At 35.7% G+C, this 20,162-nt stretch overlaps 1 protein-coding gene across 6 annotated transcripts; it reads left to right on the forward strand.

The window, feature by feature from the left end:
* Nucleotides 1–244: 244 nt before the first annotated feature.
* Nucleotides 245–19,921, forward strand: UFM1 (ubiquitin fold modifier 1). Of its 6 annotated transcripts, XR_006742918.1 has the most exons (7): nucleotides 245–414; nucleotides 487–543; nucleotides 5,502–5,559; nucleotides 11,825–11,864; nucleotides 14,138–14,170; nucleotides 16,950–17,137; nucleotides 19,237–19,921. XR_006742918.1 is itself a non-coding variant. In XM_036454986.2 (6 exons), exons 1-6 carry the CDS (start codon nucleotides 260–262, stop codon nucleotides 19,296–19,298), a joined length of 420 nt encoding a protein of 139 aa, XP_036310879.2. In that variant the 5' UTR covers nucleotides 245–259; the 3' UTR covers nucleotides 19,299–19,921. The 6 variants fall into 6 exon arrangements, 5 of the variants coding, with proteins under 5 accessions (XP_036310879.2, XP_045444545.1, XP_036310880.2 ...); XM_036454986.2 differs by lacking the exon at nucleotides 16,950–17,137 and having other exon boundaries at nucleotides 19,222–19,921; XM_045588589.1 differs by lacking the exon at nucleotides 16,950–17,137.
* Nucleotides 19,922–20,162: the final 241 nt, after the last annotated feature.

Genomic DNA, 20,162 nt, shown 5'->3' on the forward strand with positions numbered 1-20,162 from the left:
GAGGATTTTGAACTTTTCAGCCCCCAGGACATCTGGACAACTTCGGAGGGCCCCGCCCCGCCCGACACCTCTCCCTCCGAAAAGACCCGCTGAGGCCAAAATTCCTACTTCCGTTTGTGATGCCTGACAGAAATACGGCAGCAAATAAAAGCATTTGTAAAAATATTAATTTCATATAATCCACACGTTCTTTTACGATATGTAAATGCTAAATCAGTAAGTATTTGTAATTAGGAGTCTCCGCCTAGATGAGCATCAGATGCCAATTTTTCAGGCAGTGCCTTGGACAACAGCAACTTTGGAGGCCCCAGTTGCCAGCGCCTGGGACCTAAGTGTGGAAGAGCCCTTCCGGAACCCGGCGGAAGTAGGACTACTGCAGGAAGTTGGCGTCTTAGTCCAGGCCTGCTTCACCATGTAAGTGTTTACCTTCAACCTCCCCGATCCTGATGCCACTGCCCGCCCTTAACTCTTTCCGCTCTTTCTCAGGTCCAAGGTTTCCTTTAAGATCACGCTGACGTCGGACCCGCGGCTGCCCTACAAAGTGTGAGTAGCTCCCTGCGGTGGCTGAGTAGATCCGGGCTGGATGGAGCCCGGCATCCCACCCCAGCAGCCCACATCCTTTCCTTTCCTTCCCTGCACCTCTACCCGCGCCCTCTCGGGAGCCTCTGGCTTCCCACTTGTAAATGAGAGGAGGCATCCTGGACCGCTCCTCTTAAGTGTCAACTTGCCCCAGGGTGCAGGGCTGTGTGACCGGAACCTTGCTGCTCCGAACTCACTTGGTGGTGGTGGCTGGGGAGGACTTTGTGGACTGCACAGGGCTCTGGTGATGACTGGAATCCTTCAGCAGGCCCAGTCTGCTGGAGATTAGAAAGGCCTTTCACGACTTTGACCAGCTGTTAGAGGAAGTAAAAGAAGACATCTCAATCCAGATTCCGAAACTACTTAAACGTTTATTCCTTACAGGCTTCTGATTCTTGTGTATAAGGAACACACGACTTGGGCATCACGAAGTACTGAGCCTTAAATCATATCCTAATGTTGTTGGGGTTTAGAAAAGAGTGATTAGTAGAAATGGGAAATACAGAAATAGGGCAATTTATTCATGCGGATCCTTTGCTTAGCCTTTAGCAGTTAGCATGTGTCTAATCTGGACCTTCTAACCCGGATTCTTCAGACCTTTGTGTGATTGTAGGTAAGCATTATTACGGTCATTGCAGCTGGAAGCCATATAAAATATAACAAAGAACAGGTCTTAAATAGGATTTTATATATAATTAATGTTTATTAGTTAATAAGTAATTATTGTCGTATCCTACCTAATTGAACTGTAACAGTTGTTATCAGTCTTATTTAGCCCTCTGGGACCCATGTAATCTCCTAGCCTTTCTCTTTCTCAATTGTTTTATCTCCAAATGAATCTCTTTGCCTAATCTTAAGTAATTACTCCACCTATAAAATGCCATTTTTAAACACTCATACGGTTAACCACATTGTATTCTTACATCTGATTTACTCTAATATTTCTTCTTTAAAATGTTTCTTTTCATTCATTGATGAGACTTCATTTTAACATTTTCCTCTTCTCCCTACCTTCCCCAACTTCTTATCCAACTTAGAATCACTGTCTTGCAAATACCCTCAACTCTGATTCTCCCCCAACCCCAAAATTCCAGTATATTTCACTCCAAGCACTTGGTGAAACACCAATTCTGAACTTTTCTGTATATACCTGAATGTTCCTGGAAAAAATTACACAATTAGATTGATGAGTTTGACATAAAATTAATAACTATGCTCAATAGTAGCCAACACTCTGCTACATTTTCCAAGTTTGCATATTTTCTTCTTTATTCTCAGAAAGGATTTTTTAAATGTATTTTCACGCTTCCTACAATTCCTTTCCTCGTTTCTTTCAAGCCATCAGAGGAAATTTCTCTCCTTTATCCATTACATCTATAAAGCTATCACTATGTGTAAACCTGTGATTTCTGTCTATAATCATGTTGGATTAGAAACCATCAGCATGACTTATGAAAAGCCAGTTGTACCACTTGGGCTCTGCATCTTACTTGTTTCAATCTTCTCAAGATTAAAGCAGAGAGTCTAAAGATCACCCTCTTGTCATCTTTGATTTCTCCCTTTATATTGAATTATTCTCATAAATATATAAATAGGCTTTAAAAAAGAAATTCTGAGAAGATGGAGAGAGAAAGAGGACAGGGCAGGACAGCATCAGTATAAGAGTGGCTGGAACATTGTACCAGTTCAATTATTATGGGTGACTGGATGAATTTAATAAGCATATCTATTATTTAGTGTGTGTAGTTGTATTTATGAGTAAAGTATGCATAATATATGTACCTGTGTATGTAAAGGTAGTTATCCTGTTTTCAAAGTAAATTGTAACTAAACATTAGTAAAAGCAACTTCTTTAGATTAATGGGAAAACATTCTTTAACTTATAAACATACTTTGATAGAAAAACTTTCTTTTGAGTTTCTAACATTACTAATAGTTGAATTCTGTGAAAGATGTTTCAATTCTAAATTTATTCTGAGCATTATCAGAGTTTACAGTGTTTTTGTTTGTTGATACAGTCACTGTTGGTGTCATTACTAGGTTATAGAAATATTGAAATCAAGCATTCTCTTTTAAATGAAGAATGAATTAAAAAACATTTGCCTCATTTAGTCTGATTCCAGTCTTTCCAGACTTACCGTATTTTTCGGACCATAAGACACACTTTTTTCCCCCCAGAAGTGGGGGGGAAAAGTCCCTGCGTCTTATGGTCCAAATATAGCCTACACATATACTTAAAAAAAAAAGTTTTTTTACTTGCCCAGCTCTGTGTGGTCTCTGTGTGCTTGCCCGGCTCTAAAATGGTTCTAAATGCTGCTGTTTACTTTACAGGGTTGATTACATGTGTTTATGACTGTGATGTTGGGTTTTAATGCACATAAAATATTTTAGGACACTATTTGTTTCAGAATCTTTTTTTCTTCATTTCCCTTCTCTAAAAACTGGTGCGTCTTATGGTCCGAAAAATACGGTACTTCCCAACTCTTCTCCTTTCTTACTACCATCATCATTTAACAAAGCATCAGTCACCCTATTCCTAAATTGAAAAGCAAGTCTTTTTAACTCTCCTTGCTTTTTACACATGTTCTTTTCTTTGACAGGAATGCAGTCCAGTTCCTGACAAACAATACCCTTTAAAAATAAAATTTACCTCTCCAGATTTCTATAATTGTCTAGTGAATTCATCTCCCCCTTCTTTCATTTCCTATAGAAACTTTATTCTTATTCTTTATGACAGCATTTGTGTCATAGTTCTCTTTATATGAAATATACATTTTTTAAAAACAGATTTACGTTTGATTTATTTTTTAAAATTCACTTTAATATACATAATAGTGTGCCCCTTCTTTCCCTTTTTTCAAAACACCAGTATAATGTGTAACTGCTGTTTTACAAAATTGATGCTACTGGCAAAGACAAATTCAAATCTAGATGGTGTCACAGTAACTCTGAGTTCCTCTGTAATTTTCTGTCACATAAAACATACATTAAAAAGTATTTTCTGTTTTATTGCATTGTCTTTGCATAAGTCCCAACTACATAAGTGGAAGTTTATATTAGTGAATATCAATATAAAATCTACTTACAAAGACGTTTCCAGTCTCCATTTAAAAAGGGAATCGAAACCCTAAGATTTTAGAACTTGTCCTTTTGAGGATGAATCTCAGGACCTAAACTATGAATGTAATGCAAAAATACTTGCAAGGTCTGTTCCTTACTTTGTAAACTATCATATTGCCAACTTACTAGATAATTTTTAAACAGTGCCTACCCTTTAGAATTTTTTTCTTTCCGCCTCCCCTGCCCCCCAGAAAACTAAAGAAAGGTAAAAACAGTGATAACTATTTTCACTTTTTAGTTAGATTTTAGAGGAGTTGGGGCAGCCAAACTATTCACACATACTGAAGTCATTATAATGCACTGTGTCAGCTATAATGATATTTCTATTCAATTTGTACACTAAGAAATGGTATTTATAAGTGAAAATGTTACATAATGGAAGTTGGTATTAAAACGTTAAAGAATAATATAGTGGTTACAGATAGACAAGTTTCAAAGGTAAATGTTAGGTTATAAGTCTCTTTTCCTGCTGTGAAAAAGAATATGTTTTTTTGTCTTTAATGATTATAACTCATTTAACCTTAAGAATATTATATTTCTTTTGTTACCTTCTGTGTTTATAAGGGTATAATATCATTTTTTTTAAGTACCGTATTTTTCGGACCATAAGACGCACCAGTTTTTAGAGAAGGGAAATGAAGAAAAAAAGATTCTGAAACAAATAGTGTCCTAAAATATTTTATGTGCATTAAAACCCAACATCACAGTCATAAACACATGTAATCAACCCTGTAAAGTAAACAGCAGCATTTAGAACCATTTTAGAGCCGGGCAAGCACACAGAGACCACACAGAGCTGGGCAAGTAAAAAAACTTTTTTTTTAAAGTATATGTGTAGGCTATATTTGGACCATAAGACGCAGGGACTTTTTCCCCCCACTTCTGGGGGGGAAAAAGTGCGTCTTATGGTCCGAAAAATACGGTATTTAAATTGGAAAATTCACAGGTCACTCATCAGCAATCTGTAATACACTTGATGTTGTACAAGTCAGTAACAAAATCATACATTACTCTCCAAATGTTATTTCAGATTGTATTAAGCCCTTGATCTGAGGAGGTGTAAGAGTTTTGTGGGAAATGACTTTACATTTTGCCATAGTAAACATGTTCATTTTCAGCAACTTGGTCTACTCTTTTAGACTTGATTATTAAAAGTGCACAGAAAGGCCGAAACCGGTTTGGCTCAATGGATAGAGCATCGGCTTGGGGACTGAAAGGTCCCGGTCAAGGACATGTACCCTGGTTGCGGGCATATCCCCAGTAGGGGGTGTGCAAGAGGCAGCTGATCGATAACTCTCTCATCTATGTTTCTAACTCTCTATCTCTCTCCCTTCCTCTCTGTACAAAATCAATAAAATATATTTTTTTAAAAAGTGCACAGAAAGGATTATGAAAATATTTATGTTCTGATAATGCTTTCCCAGGTAGCCCTTGTAATGAAATGAATTTCTGCTTTAAGTAAAAATATGTGTGGACTGAATACCAAGGAGAGATTCAACTTTTTAAAATCCATCTCTGGAAACAAGTAGTATCCCATATCCTAGATCTATTTGTATCAAACTATTAAAAATGTATAAATCTTCTCCTATATAGGTTTTGGTATTCAAGTACATCTATGGGCAGAATCTAATGTAAGCCTAATTGTTTGTTGTTGGTTTTTTAGAGTTCATGATGTAGTGTGCAATAAAAATCTTTATACTCCAAAGACAGATTTGTTTAGGTCTGCTAAAATTGCTGATATGAGCAACAAAGAACTTAAAAAAATAGCTTTTTAAAAAAATTATTTTAAATTTTTTTTTTAGACTCAGTGTTCCTGAAAGTACACCTTTCATAGCAGTCTTAAAGTTTGCAGCAGAAGAGGTAAGTGTAGAAATTGGGACAACCTGTATAGAATATAGATTGACAGTGTATGTCAAAAATCTTTATTTTGCATCACTTTTAACCCACCACTTCTCTGTGGGTTTATTACTAGGTTAAAGCTATTAAAAAGTTAAGCTTTTCTTACTGATATAAGTAGAATGAAAGTTAAGACTTACTGACAGATATAAGAAGAATGAATTTAAATTGACATATCCAATGCAGCCATTGAGAATTATAAGGGAAATTTTTATTAAAATGGAAAAGATTCAATTATATGTAAAAAATTTTAAGCAGCAACATATCACTGTAGTGTGCATATTTATTTTTACTACTTTTTATTCTAGAATTATAGTTTTTAAAACATCTCATTTTTCAAAATTTTTGTCTATGTGGACTGTCAGTAAAAATTGTTTTTAAAAGTGTCTAGTTTTTTAAAAAAAAATATTTTGATTTTCTGTTTTTTAAGGAAAATTTCCATTCAAAATTATCATTAGAGAAATCTATAAAGCAACTCTTTGGACATGCCATGGGGAAGAGTAGCTTGGGTAGAAACGGCACCCAAATATGACTTGGAGACTTAAGATTCTTATTATGTGTCATTCACTATATGTTTGACATAGGCAAGCTTCTCAGTTTCTCTTCCTCAAATTTCTTAATCTGTAAAAGGAAGTAAGTGAAGTTAAAAGTGCTATACTAGTACACAGTGATTCAAATCTAAATTTTGGTTCCTAATCTTCAGGAAAAAATTATAATTATGGAAAATAATTTTAGTTAAATAAGAATCCAGCTTAACCTATAATCCTATTGAAAGTGATTAATGGAAAATAAACAACTTATCAGAACTCACAGCTCCTCATACTATTGTCAGGGACCACTAACATTTATCACTCATTCAGAATTAAACTGAAAAATGATAGTACATGTTTTATAGTAAGATTTGATCTATTCTTCCTGTAGAAAGAATAAGTTAAAAGAAATGGAAAATAAATCTGAATAGAGCATCATTATGTTTTGCTATACAGATAACTTGCAAGAAATATACCTGGCCTAGGACATAGCAGATTCCACAGATTCTAATTTAATAATTTACAATCATTTATTTTACTATAAATTTGCAATGATTTATTTATTATAACAAATAATATTTAATTATTTTATTATTACTTATAGAATATAATTATTTACAATAATGACATTTACTTTCCTATTTTATAATTGTTTTATGATGTTTTTTTTTATAGGGCAAAAACATTGATTTCATCCTGGTCATTTAGTGTGAGAATAAGAACATCCTAACAAACATACAGTGGAAAATAACATTACCCAACCACATGTATTGGTCAAAGTTTTAATATAGCTTATAATTATTGTGAATCATGGGTCTAATATATTTAGAAAAGTTATGACTTTCAGTTAACAGTGAGAAGGCCTTTCACAAGATGTCATTGTAGAATATTTCAATAGGAACAAGACTTGACAAACCAGAGTCTGGATTTAAATCCCTAGTAAAGTTCTTTTAATAAAAACATAAAAAAATTCCCACTGCATGACTGGGTTAATTTAAGTAGTGAGTTGTCCAAGTCTAAGAAAGTTATAAAACTTATGAAATAAGGAAGAAAATAAATGAAAACTGACAATTATAAAATACGCTTTGCATCCATGAGGAAACTTATCAGTAATTTGGGATGAAAGTAGTAGTTAATATATTTTATTTTACTAGTGATGCTTCCCTGAATTTTAGCTTTCCTGTTGCTTTTACATTCTAGAAAAAGTAAAAGTGGTATCAGCTGTTTCCTTTTGATTTTTAATGTTCATAAAGTATGTTGCCACTATATGGATGTACTAAAAAATCTGTTTTATCTTAACATGGACATAATCCTATCTAATAAAAGAGTGATATGCAAATTAACCATCACTCCCCTACACTCACACCCACCTATAGCCACGCCCACCATCAAATCAAGAGCAAGCATGCAAATTAACCCCAACCAAGATGTCTGTGGCCACTGAGGGAGCAGCAGGGAGGCTTGGGTATCCCCTACAATGGAAGAAGCCAAGCTTTCCACACATCCTGGCTGGCCGAGGCCTCCACTCAAAGCTACAAAGTTTCAATTATAGGAGATAAATAAATACCAACAGAAATTGCTGCCTCCATGGAGCCAGCAGGAGGTTTGGCTTTGCTCCAGGTTACAAAGTTTCAATTGTAGAAGATAAATCCCATATACCAGGGCCTCCACATCAGTTGCAAACCATCAAAGGCCCCTCACTGAGGCCACACCACACCCCAAAGAACCCCCACCTTGATACAGGACACCCTTCAGTGCAAACCAGCTGGCCCCCACTACCTGTGCACCAGGCCTCTATCCTATCTAATAAAAGAGTTATTATGCAACTTGATCATCACTCTAACTGTGACACACAAGATAGCTGCCCCCCTTTGGTCAAAGATCCTACCCCCATGTGGACACAAGATAGCCAACAAGGGAGGGCAATTGGAAGGCACCAGGCCTGCAAGGGAGGACAGTTGGGGGCAATCAAGCCTGCAGGGGAGGGCAGTTAGGGATGATCAGGCCTGCAGGAGAGGACAATCGGGCAAAAGGCTAGCAGGGGAGCAGTTAGGCATCAATCAGGCTGGTAGGGGAGTGGTTAGGTGGTGTTCAGGCTGGCAGGCAAAAGCAGTTAGGGGCAATTAGGAAGTCAGGCAAGCAAGCAGTTGGGAGCCAGCAGTCCTGGATTGTGAGAGGGATGTCTGATTGCCCACCGGGATTGGGCCTAAATGGGCAATCGGACATCCCTCAAGGGATCCCAGATTGGAGAGGGTGCAAACTGGGCTAAGGGAAACCCCTTTGTCCCTCCTCCCGCTGTGCATGAATTTTGTGCACAGGGCCTCTAGTCTAAGAATAAGATACACTCAGTAGGGTAATGAGCAACTTCGTAATATTCAAGTTTTGGAAATCTGACATTCTATAATTAATTTGGGTATTTGATCAAAGTTTTACTAAGTAGTACAACCTCTTAGTAATTTTTGAAGTTATTTTAAATTAGGTTTAGTTAAAATTCTTCAATCTATAAAGAGCATTTACAGCTAAGAATATACCATATAAACAGTAAAATTTTTTATTAGGTACATAATACTATAACAATTGTTTTATGCATAATTCCATTCTTAACCTGTTAACCGGGGAGTTCCCTTTTTAATTACACAACATACAGCGGGCGCATACTCTTTCACTAAGACGTGTCAGTACGTCACGCCCAGTGGACGTAATTTTATATTATTATTTTATTTATTTATTAATTAAAATAAATGAAATATATATTTTTTCATTTATTTATATATAAAGCACAAAGGAAAATACAAAATTACAAACAAATAGAAAAGAATACCAACAAAAAAATGGAAACATCAAATTAAAAAATAAATTTTACAATTATAAAGATTACAAAATATATATATTTTTTATTTCTATATACAATAAAAAATATAAAAAGTTAACAATTACAGAACAATAAACAAAAGCACACAAATAAAATAGAAATATTGAGTTTAAAAAATTGAAATATAGATGTAAAAATTCAAAACTCAACTTCTGTGTGATATATTTTAAAACAATTGTTGATACATAGTGCTACCTTACAATCCGACGCCAATATATAGATTCGTTCCTAACACCTTTTTTGTAGCAAATGGCATTTCCTGGATTTAGTTTTTCCTATATCGCTTTTCATTTGTTCTGGAAAATGCCTTTCAACTAAGCGTAATGGTTTAGATGTAGAGCTGCTTGTTGATGTCTTTGGGTGGGTTTTCACTATGTTGTTATCTACCAATTTCTCTATACACTCTATCAAAAAGTGTAATCGATCCAAATGACCTTTATCTTGTTTTGTATATAATATATGCATTGAAGCAGCACATCAATTAATCGTAGAAAAAAATTTTTATAAAATTTTTTTACCCTATTCCGGGCAGCCGTGTAGGCCACCATAACTTCATCTCCCAAATCTACGCCGCCCATTTTCTTGTTATAATCCAGGACAACATTCAGTTTTTCTTGCCTTCTTCGTCTCTTTTCAATCATTGTCTTTTCATCATTACGAATAGAACTGAGTATCAATACGTCTTTTTTATCCTTCCATTTTAAAACCATAGTTTGTCTTTGATTCTTACTATATGTTCATTTTTCTGTAATTTTTTTGTTTTTATTTCACTGGGGATTCTGACTCTGTTTATTCTCATTGTTCCAACAATGTCTGTATTGTTTTGACACAAGAGTTCAGCCAAATGAATTGACGTATAGAAATTATCTAAGTAAATCCTATACCCTTTATTCAGTAAGTCATGTGTTAACTCCAAAATAATTCTTGTTGATTGTTTTTCTTGTGGGTAGTTCGAATCATAATTTGTGTCATTGCCTGTGTATAAAGTTATATTTTGTACGTATCCAGATTGGCTTTCACTCAAAATAAACAACTTCATTCCAAATCTAGCTCTTTTTGTAGATATATATTGTTTCCAAGATAAATTCCCTTTCCATAATAAGATATTTATCTACGCATATTTCTCATTCACATACTTAAAAACTTTTAAACTTTTTTGACAAATTATTGATGATTGGATCAATTTTATATGTTTTTCTATTATATAAAGGTTGGAGATATAAAAAATATAAGTAAATAATATATAATACGAAAATAGGTAGGTAAGTGTAAGTACGTACCCGTCACTGCTCACCCAGAACACGTCCACCACTCTCAATAGCGAAATTATACTGATTCCCTCCATGTCTTAAATTCATGTCAAGACATGTATGGATGACTAATACCTTTGTTGTTCGGAAATATACGTCCCGCCCATTTCAGGGTGCAACATATATTTCAAGGACGTATTCATATGTCCTACCTGTACCCAATACTGTTAATATTTGACGTATTTATACGTCCCACTCGGTTAACAGGTTAAAATGGAATTCTTTTGTAAGTTAAAGTAAACTTTTTGTTGTTTTCCTCAATTATGCATATGTGACTATTATAAATACCTAAAACAGTGTTTCCCATATTATTGTTCCTAAAGCACTAGAACCACCAGAAAGAAAAAGAAACCAATTCCATGAAAAGTGGATCAGTGGCCAAAAAGAATGGGAAATACTTCATTCACTATTTTCTTCTTGGAGATAAAGTATATTTTAACTTGGTGTTAAAGTATTAGCAGCACACTCGAAAATTTTGAAAATAATATCAATATAAAGTAGTGTTTTCCATACTTACTTGGTTACAATAAATTCAACTCTAATATCTACAAAACTTGTCCATAGCAAAGAAGGGCATAGTAAATACTTGGAAAAATTAATGAATTATGAAGACAAGTGCTGGTCTTTAGAGCATTGAGAAGAATTCTAACTTTGGCTACACGTTTCTTAACCACATTTCATTGATTTAGATCAGTGGAGTCTTACTATCACTGTTAGCCATGTGGTAATCACATAATTATCTTGATATCACCTGCAGTACTTGAATTTAGTTATTATTTCCTGGTGGTATAATTAGATTGTTGCCATTGTGTGACATTTAAGTCAGCAAAACATAACAGGAGAATTTGAAGATGGACAATAAGCCTCGGCTGTCCTCCCATTAAACACAATAGAGCGTTTACTTGAACTTACTACTTCTACAAAGAAATTTTAGGAATATTATAAGCAATTCTTTTGCTTTTATTTTTGCTTATGAAAGAAAGCAACATGTGTAAGTCTGAAAGAGTAAACATTGATTGAGTCATAGATTTTTTTTAAAAATATATTTTATTAATTTTGTACAGAGAGGAAGGGAGAGACATAGCGAGTTAGAAACATCGACGAGAGAGAGTCATCGATCAGCTGCCTCTTGCACACCCCCTACTGGAGATGTGCCCGCAACCAAGGTACATGCCCTTGACCGGAATCGAACCCGGGACCCTTCAGTCCCCAAGCCGACGCTCTATCTATTGAGCCAAACCAGTTTCTGCAAGTCATAGATTTATTGACAATGAATTTTTGTCTTGTTTTTGCAGTGAGTAAAATAAGATTCATGGTATTCTAAATAGAATGAAATGTAGTATTTAGAGGGCAATAATGTTTTAAACAAATTACAGTAGCCCTTTATTTTATGATGTGACTTAATCCTGAAAAAAAAGTCACATTTTAGAATTATCTGTACACTATTCTTGTTCAACTAACCATCTTTTACAGAGTATGTGTGTGTATATAAATCGTTTTCTTTTTCTCCCCCTTAGTTTAAAGTTTCTGCAGCCACAAGTGCAATTATTACCAATGGTAAGAATTCATTTAAAAATTATTTATTACCTTACAACTATAGAAATTATTTTTTAAAAATCAAATTAATTCATTTAACTTGAATGCAGAAATCCCAAATTTGATATCAACATAAATGTAATACATAATTATAAATACTAAATCAAGGTTATTATTCATAGCTAGCTCTTTTCAGATTCTTTATGCGTTTTGATATAGAATAGCATTTTGTAATATCTTGTATCCTGGTCACTTCTTGCCAGATTATTACTGAAAATAACTTTATTTACCAAGGTGTTTTTGTTTTGTTTTGTTTTGTTTTTTTCTCAAAATAAGCTTATTGATAAACTAGAGGCCCAGTGCACAAAACTCGTGCACGGAGGCAGGGAGGGGGGGCAATCCCTTAGCCCAGTCTGCACCCTCTCCAATTGGGGACCCCTTGGGGGATTTCCAACTGCCAGTTTAGGGCCAATCTAAACCAGCAATTGGACATCCCTCTCACAATCTGGGACAGCTGGCTCCTTACTGCTCACCTGTCTGCCTGCTCAATATCTTCTAACTGCCCTTCCCTGCCAGCCTGCTTGCCCCTAACTGCCTCTGTCTGCCTGCCTGATTGCCCCTAACTGTCCTCCCCTGCCAGCCTGGTTGACCCCAACTGCCCTTCCCTGCCGGCCTGATCTTGCTCCCAATGGCCCACCCCTGCCAGCTTGGTCTCCCCCCAACTGCCCTCCTCTGCTGGCCAATTTGGTTCTGATAGTTCAGTTTCTATGCCAGTCAGCATCAAAAGCTCCACCTCCTAAGCAGCCATTGGTTCTTAACAGTACCCACATTTTTCTGATTGGTTGGTTCCTATGCTAGTCAGCATCTCTGGGCCAATCAAAGGGGCCTGATCAGAAAGGTGGGGCTGATCAGTAGCCCCAATGGAGGCTTGAAGAGAAATGGAGGTTCAGCTGCTGGCCAGACTTAGAAAGAGAGGCAAGTGCTGATCAAAAGCTGCCTCAGAGGCAATGGATCAGTCCCTGCTTCTCTCTTTAGGCCTCTCTCTGGCCTTAATTTGCAGCCCTCTCAGCAGTCAGTGTTGGGGCACTGTGCCTGACTTCAGGACTTAGAGTTGGTTGAGCCTCAGTCATTACTGGTCGTTACAACCCAGGATTTTTATATATTAGGATGCTTTTAAAACTTAGGTAGTTAAGCAGGAATGTACCATTGCTGTATCTTGTAGTTGCTTTCCTGATGAAATTTATTTCTTATATGCTTGCAATTATGAGGATTTTGTCCAAGTAGATATATAACTTAAATTCTGAATATCTTAAAACACTACTACTAATTAAACTAGTCCTATGAGAAAATACTGATATAAGATGAGGAGTAAAGATGGCAGTGAGGGCTTAACTAATTTTCAGGAATACACCATAATATTTGAAGGTGCTAGTGAGTAGTTTTCTGTGCCATTAGGATAGACTGTGAAAATGGGTTTAATGGACAGTAATGTGATTTAGTTTAGAGATGTCAAAATTTCTCATTCTAAAACATTTTGTATACTGCCACATTGAAGTGACAGTATACAGAATGTATACTCTAGTTAGAACAAAGCTAGCCTAATATCTACAAAGTTTTAGATTCATAGGTGCTTTGTAAACTTTTATCACGTGTCAGTAGAACTTGAATTACTGTGTTTCCCCGAAAATAAGACATCCTCCGAAAATAAGACATAACGCATGGAAAGATAAGACATCCCCTGAAAATAAGACCTAGTGCAACTTTGGGAGAAAAAATTAATATAAGACACTGTCTTATTTTTGGGGAAACAGGGTAGATGAGTTTATGGGCTCTTGTGGCCATAAGATTTGTAAGCCTCATAGCAATAACTAAGTGATTAATGATGTACCTGAGGTGTATTTTTCACTTTGTATAGCATAACACAATAAAAAAACATATATATGTATTTTGACCTTACCAGGATCATTTCATTGACAGATACTCTTGTTTAATCTAGCACTGTGTGTGAATGCACAATAGTAATAGATTTCAATAGATAATTTATCCGAAAGATTGTCATTCATGTTTTTGGATTTAAATTGTTTGGCTTGCCCAGCAGGTGTGGCTCAGTGGTTGAGCTTCAACCTATGAACCAGGAGGTCACTGTTTTATTCCTGGTCAGGACTGTAATTTATTTTTTATTGTTTTGGCTTTTGCCTATATACACTGCAGCAGTATTTTGGCCAATCTCTTATTACTGTTGAACCATTTTAGCTTTAGAAATAATTTAGATGATTTTATCATTTATTTTCTAGATGGAATAGGAATAAATCCTGCACAGACTGCTGGTAAGTATCTAAAATTCATGGAGAAGTAGTGGAGCTATATATGTCAGTTGATTGGACTGGATAGGATTTTACCAAGATCATAGATGTTCTTTTAGGGATTATATGCCAGTCTTCACCTATGGATCTAAATAATAATTTGTTTCATTATGTGAATTAGTTATGCCTTTGACTAAGGGAAACCCTGACTAATAAGCATTAAAGATATTAACACTCATAACAAAAATTCTAAAGGTAAGATTGTACTCTTATTGGAATAATGGTTTTGACCTACCTCATAAGGTATTGTGAGTTAGTAGTACATGTAAAGTGCTTAATAGATTGCCTTATCCATAGTGAGCATTCAGTAAGTGCTATTTTAAAGATGTATGGTCATTTAAATTTCAGAGGGCTTAGTCCATACTCAGAGGTTCAAACTTAACATTATGCAGTACTATATATTGGTGTCCTAACAAGAAAGTAGGGTCATCTTTATTACTATTACTAGAGGCCTGATGCACGATATTTGTGCATGGGGTATGTGTCCCTCAGTCCAGCCTGCACCCTCTCCAATCTGGGACCAACTCCTCAAGTGACATTCAACTGCCCATTTAGACCCAATTCCACCAGAATCAGGTCTAAACGGGCAGTTGGTCATCCCTCTCACAATCCAGGACTGCTGCCTCCCAACTACTCACCTGCCTGCCTTCCTGATTGCCCCTAACCACTTCTGCTTGCCAGCCTGATCACTCCCGAACCACTCCATGCCAGCCTGATTGATGTCTAACTACTCCCCTGGCCAGCCTGTTTACCCCCAACTTCCCTCCTCTGCCAACCTAGTCACCCCTAACTGACCTCCCCTGCAAGCTTGATTGCCCCCAACTGCCCTCCCTGGCAGGCCTGGTCCCTTTCAACTTTCCTCCCCTGCTGGCCATCTTGTATGTTGGAGTGATGATCAATCTGCATGTTACTCTTATTAGCCTGGTGTATGGGTGGGGGCCAGTTGGTTTGCCCTGAAAGGTGTCCCAGATGGGGTAGAAGTTCCCTTGGGCATGGGGCGGCCTGAGCGAGGGGCCTGTGGTGGTTTTCAGGCCAGCCATGTCCCCCTGGGACCCAAGTGGAGGCCCTGGTATCTGGGATTTATTTATCTCCCATAGTTGAAACTTTGTAGCCTTTAGTGGAGCTAAGACTCCTGCTTGCTCTGTGGCTGAAGCCATTTTTGTTGGGATTTCTTAATCTTCTATAATTGAAACTTTGTAGCCTTGATTGGAGGCCTGGGCTGGCCAGGGTGTGTGGAAAGCTTGGCTCCCTCCATCATCAGGGGCAACCCAAGCTTCCTGTTCGCAGCCATCTTGGTTGGGTTAATTTGCATACTTCTGATTGGCTGGTGGGTGTGGCTTGTAAGTGTAGCTGAATGGTTAATTTGCTTATTACTCTCTTATTAGAAAGGATTATTATTATTATTATTATTATTATTGATTGATTTTAGAGAGAAAGGGAGAGGGAGAGAGAAACATCAATGATGAGAGCATCATTGAATAGCTGCCTCCTGCATGTCTCCCACCAGGTTATGAGTCCTTAACCGTAATCGAACCTGGTACCCTTCAGTCCACACATCAATGCTCTCTACTCTGGGCCAAACTGGTTAGGGCAAGCAGGGTCATCTTCAACTTTTAACAGGCAGCTGTATATATATATTTTTTAAATGTACCCTTCTTTTTGGCTTATGTAATTTAATTATAGTCTTTTGAAGTTAAGCATGCTTTAATATAATAAACCTCAATCTTGAGTAGTATTTTTATTTAAATTATATTCTAAAGTACTTCTGTCTTATAACAAAATTACATTGTTCTCATAGATCTTGGGACTGAAATTTGGTCATGTAAAAATGAAGAAGGATTTAAAATTGTAATTTATAAAATTTAAATCAGTTGTAGGTAGATAATAAATTTTATTAAATTATAAAGGTTATTCATTGAAAATCATGAGGCTTTTTATAACATTGTAAATGCCTTTAAATTTAGGTTTAAAGGTTTTGTTTTCTTACTCTAGAAATGTTCAATTTATGTTAATATGAATTATTGCTTATTGTAATATGTTATCAGTTGTATTCCTTTAAAAGATGAAAGGTGTACTTTATGGGACACATAGTAAATCTCATCATTTAATTGAACCAAAATAGGTCAGGGTTTCTAAACTTATGTCACTTGTGGTAATTTAAATTCATCCTTTTTTGTCCTTATTGTGTACTAAAGCAAGTATTGATGGTTAAATTGATTTACATTGTGCTTTGCTTAGTGTATAAGTTAGCCTTTTTTTTTAATATATTTTTATTGATTTTTTACAGAGAGGAAGAGAGAGAGATAGAGAGCTAGAAACATATATGAGAGAGGATCATCAATCAGCTGCCACTTGCACACCCTCTACTGGGGATGTGCCTGCAACCAAGATACATGCCCTTGACTGGAATCGAACCCGGGACCTTTCAGTCCGCAGACCGACGCTCTATCCACTGAGCCAAACCGGTTTTGGTTTAGTTAGCATTTTTGTGGCTAATGTACATATTTAAAATTTTCAGACATATGGTTAGGTCCTAAAGATGTGAGTGGAATAGCAACAAGGCTTTGAAAGCATGAAATTAGTTTCTGATTATGCTTGTGTTTTTGTACCTACTTACTTTACAGTGCTTTATTATTTTTTGTTTGTTTTTTTACAATGCTTTGTTAATTGTATATAATAATTAGTGGAATGTTATGATAACCTGTTTTTTAAACACCTAACTTTATGTTTTGTTTGTTTGTAGGAAATGTTTTCCTAAAGCATGGTTCAGAACTGCGAATTATTCCTAGAGATCGTGTTGGAAGTTGTTAATATCCTCTACATAAAGATAGAATTACCTTTCAAAATAAATATTGGGTATTGCTGTTGTAAAACTGACATCAGGCATTTAAAATACTATGAAAACATCAATAATTGATGAAATAATGAAAGGTAACTCACTGTCCCTTCTTGTTGTTCTGACTCTTCATATGAAGAAAGAATGCTTATGCATTGAGGGTATCATTTTTACAGATCTTAGTCTTTCATTGCTACCTCACAGCACATACTGCTGGTGTTTTATTACTGGAGGATAATTCTTTCTGAGAACATTTGGAAGATTAAACTTATTGAATCTTTTTATTTGTCTTTAAGGTAAAATTTTAAAAGGCTTATGGATTATAGAAGGCAGGTTACTCCAAGGATCTGATTTGTAGACTCAAAAATAGTTGAGCCCTAACCAGTTTGGCTCAGTTAATAGAGTGTTGCCTGCGGACTGAAAGGTCCCAGGTTCAATTCTGGTCAAGGGCATGTACCTTGGTTACGGGCACATCCCCAGTGGGAAGTGTGCAGAAAGCAGCTGATCAATGTTTCTAACTATCCCTCCCTCTTCCTCTCTGTAAAAAATCAATATCTATTTTTTTTTAAAATAGTTGAATTCTTAATCATATACTATTTATAATAAATGATATAGACATATCAATGAATACTTATATTGGGTTGGCAGCTAAGTAATTGCGGGTTTCACACATATATGGCTTCAGTTGAATTTTTAGGTTTGCAGACGTAGTACAAATGTAAAACACATTTTGTTATTTGATAGTTGGCTATTCAGCTGTTAATCAGTAAAAAAAGTTTTTTGATCTGTTTTGTAGTTTTTGTTTGGCGTTCGTTGAAAAATGGAAAATCAAAAGGAACATTTTTGTCATATTTTGCTTTTTTATTTCCACAAAGGGAAAAACGTATCCCAAGCTCATAAAAAGTTATGTGCTGTTTATGGTGACGAAGCCTTAAAAGAGCGGCAGTGTCAAAATTGGTTTGCCAAATTTCGTTCTGGTGATTTTTCACTCAAAGATGAAAAACGCTCTGGTCGTCCAGTTGAAGTTGATGACGCCCTAATCAAAGCAATAATCAATTCGGACTGTCACAGTACAACACGTGAGATTGCAGAGAAGCTTCATGTATCACATACATGCATTGAAAATCACTTAAAACAACTTGGCTATGTTCAAAAACTCGATACATGGGTTCCTCACGAACTGAAAGAATCACAGTTTACGCAACGCATTAGCAGCTGCGATTTGCTAAAGAAACATAATGAAAATGATCCATTTTTAAAACGACTGATAACTGGCGATGAAAAATGGGTTGTTTACAACAATATCAAGCGGAAAAGATCGTGGAGCAGGCCAGGTGAACCAACTCAAACAACATCAAAAGCTGATATTCATCAAAAGAAGGTTTTGTTATCAGTTTGGTGGGATTACAAAGGAATTGTCTACTTTGAACTCTTACCACCCAACCGAAGGATCAATTCTGATGTCTACATTGAACAACTAATGAAATTAAACAATGCAGTTAAAGAAAAGTGGCCCGAATTGACAAATCGAAAAGGTGTTGTATTCCATCATGACAATGCAAGGCCACACACATCTTTGGTCACTCGGCAAAAATTAATGGAGCTTGGTTGGGATGTTTTGCCACATCCACCATATAGTCCTGACCTTGCACCATCTGATTACTTTTTGTTTCGATCTTTACAAAACTCCTTGAATGGTAAAAATTTCAATAATGATGATGATGTCAAATCGTACCTGATTCAGTTTTTTGCTAATAAAAACCAGAAGTTTTTTGAACGTGGGATTATGATGCTGCCTGAAAGATGGCAAAAGGTCATTGATCAAAATGGGCAATACATTAAAGAATAAAGTTATTTAGTTCCATAAAAAAATTGTCTTTGATTTTCTTTTAAAAATCCGCAATTACTTAGTTGCCGACCCAATATGTCTTAACTTTTTACATGTAGGTATTTTTTTAAGTTTCAAACTTCATGTGTTTATATAATTTTTAATTTAATATCAGAGTCAAAATTTCAAAATTTGATTTTTTTTTTTTATTTTTTTTTTACCTAGGCTTTATGAGTAGATTGATAACCCTCACCAAAGGGTTTTAACTATGATCTTGCAGAATCCAATTCTTGTTAAGAATTGAAAATAAAGTAGAAGCGTCCTTTGCTGAGTAACACATTCCTTTATCAGTCTCTTTTAATACAGACTTTAAAACAGGAATTTTCAAGAAACATTGTCTTTCTGGGGATATTTGGAAACTACATTGAGCAAGAGCCTATTGTAAAGAAGATCTGAAATTCACAACAAAGATCAAGAAAATGCTAGTGGAAATAATGATTAATTATACTCACTGAAGGTCCTACATTTAAGGAAATGTTAAGATTAATCAAGTGAATAAGAAGCCAAGAAAGGGAAGATGGCTAAGCCCAGGTAGCAAAAAACAACAGTGAAGGGGAACAGAAAGCTGTCGAAAAGTGTAGTCACAAAAGCCAGCTGGATAGGCAAAAGTGCAGAGGCTGTGTTGTGTTGGGAGAACAGAAGGGGATAATAGAGAATGTCATAAGTAGCAGAAGACAATTGAAAAAGCAAATTATAGGCCTTTTCAACATACAGATTTGAAAATTCCCTTTATGAGAATCTAAAGAATGATATACCTAAGGAATGTTTTTATTTTCTCTTACAGCAGAAATCAATAACTATTCAAATCTTTAAAAATGAAATGAAGGCTCATAGTGATTCAGAATCAGTGCTCAATTTGCTGTATTTTACAATAGATGGTGAGCTCTCTGGAGCAGGCCTTGTGTTTGTCTTGCTCTTTCTAAACCTGAAAATATAGTAGGCTTTCAATAAATACTTGGTGAATTATTCATAAATAAAATATCTCTAAGACCCTTGTTTCATTGGCAGAAAAACAAGGAAATGTAACAGAATCAGCATCTGAAGGGTGACATTGGTAGTTAAGTTTAAGAAATTAACCAGATACTATTTATATATTTGATAAATGAATAGTGAGATTCTGATTTATAAAAGGGAAAAAAATATTTTCTAAAGCAGAGAACTATACTTCTGACGTTTGAGAAAGTATTTATTTTCATAAATAAAATTTGATGCTTAAATATCACCTGCTCCTT

This window comes from Pipistrellus kuhlii, unplaced genomic scaffold (assembly GCF_014108245.1).
Source record: "Pipistrellus kuhlii isolate mPipKuh1 unplaced genomic scaffold, mPipKuh1.p scaffold_m20_p_3, whole genome shotgun sequence".
NCBI lineage: Eukaryota > Metazoa > Chordata > Mammalia > Chiroptera > Vespertilionidae > Pipistrellus > Pipistrellus kuhlii.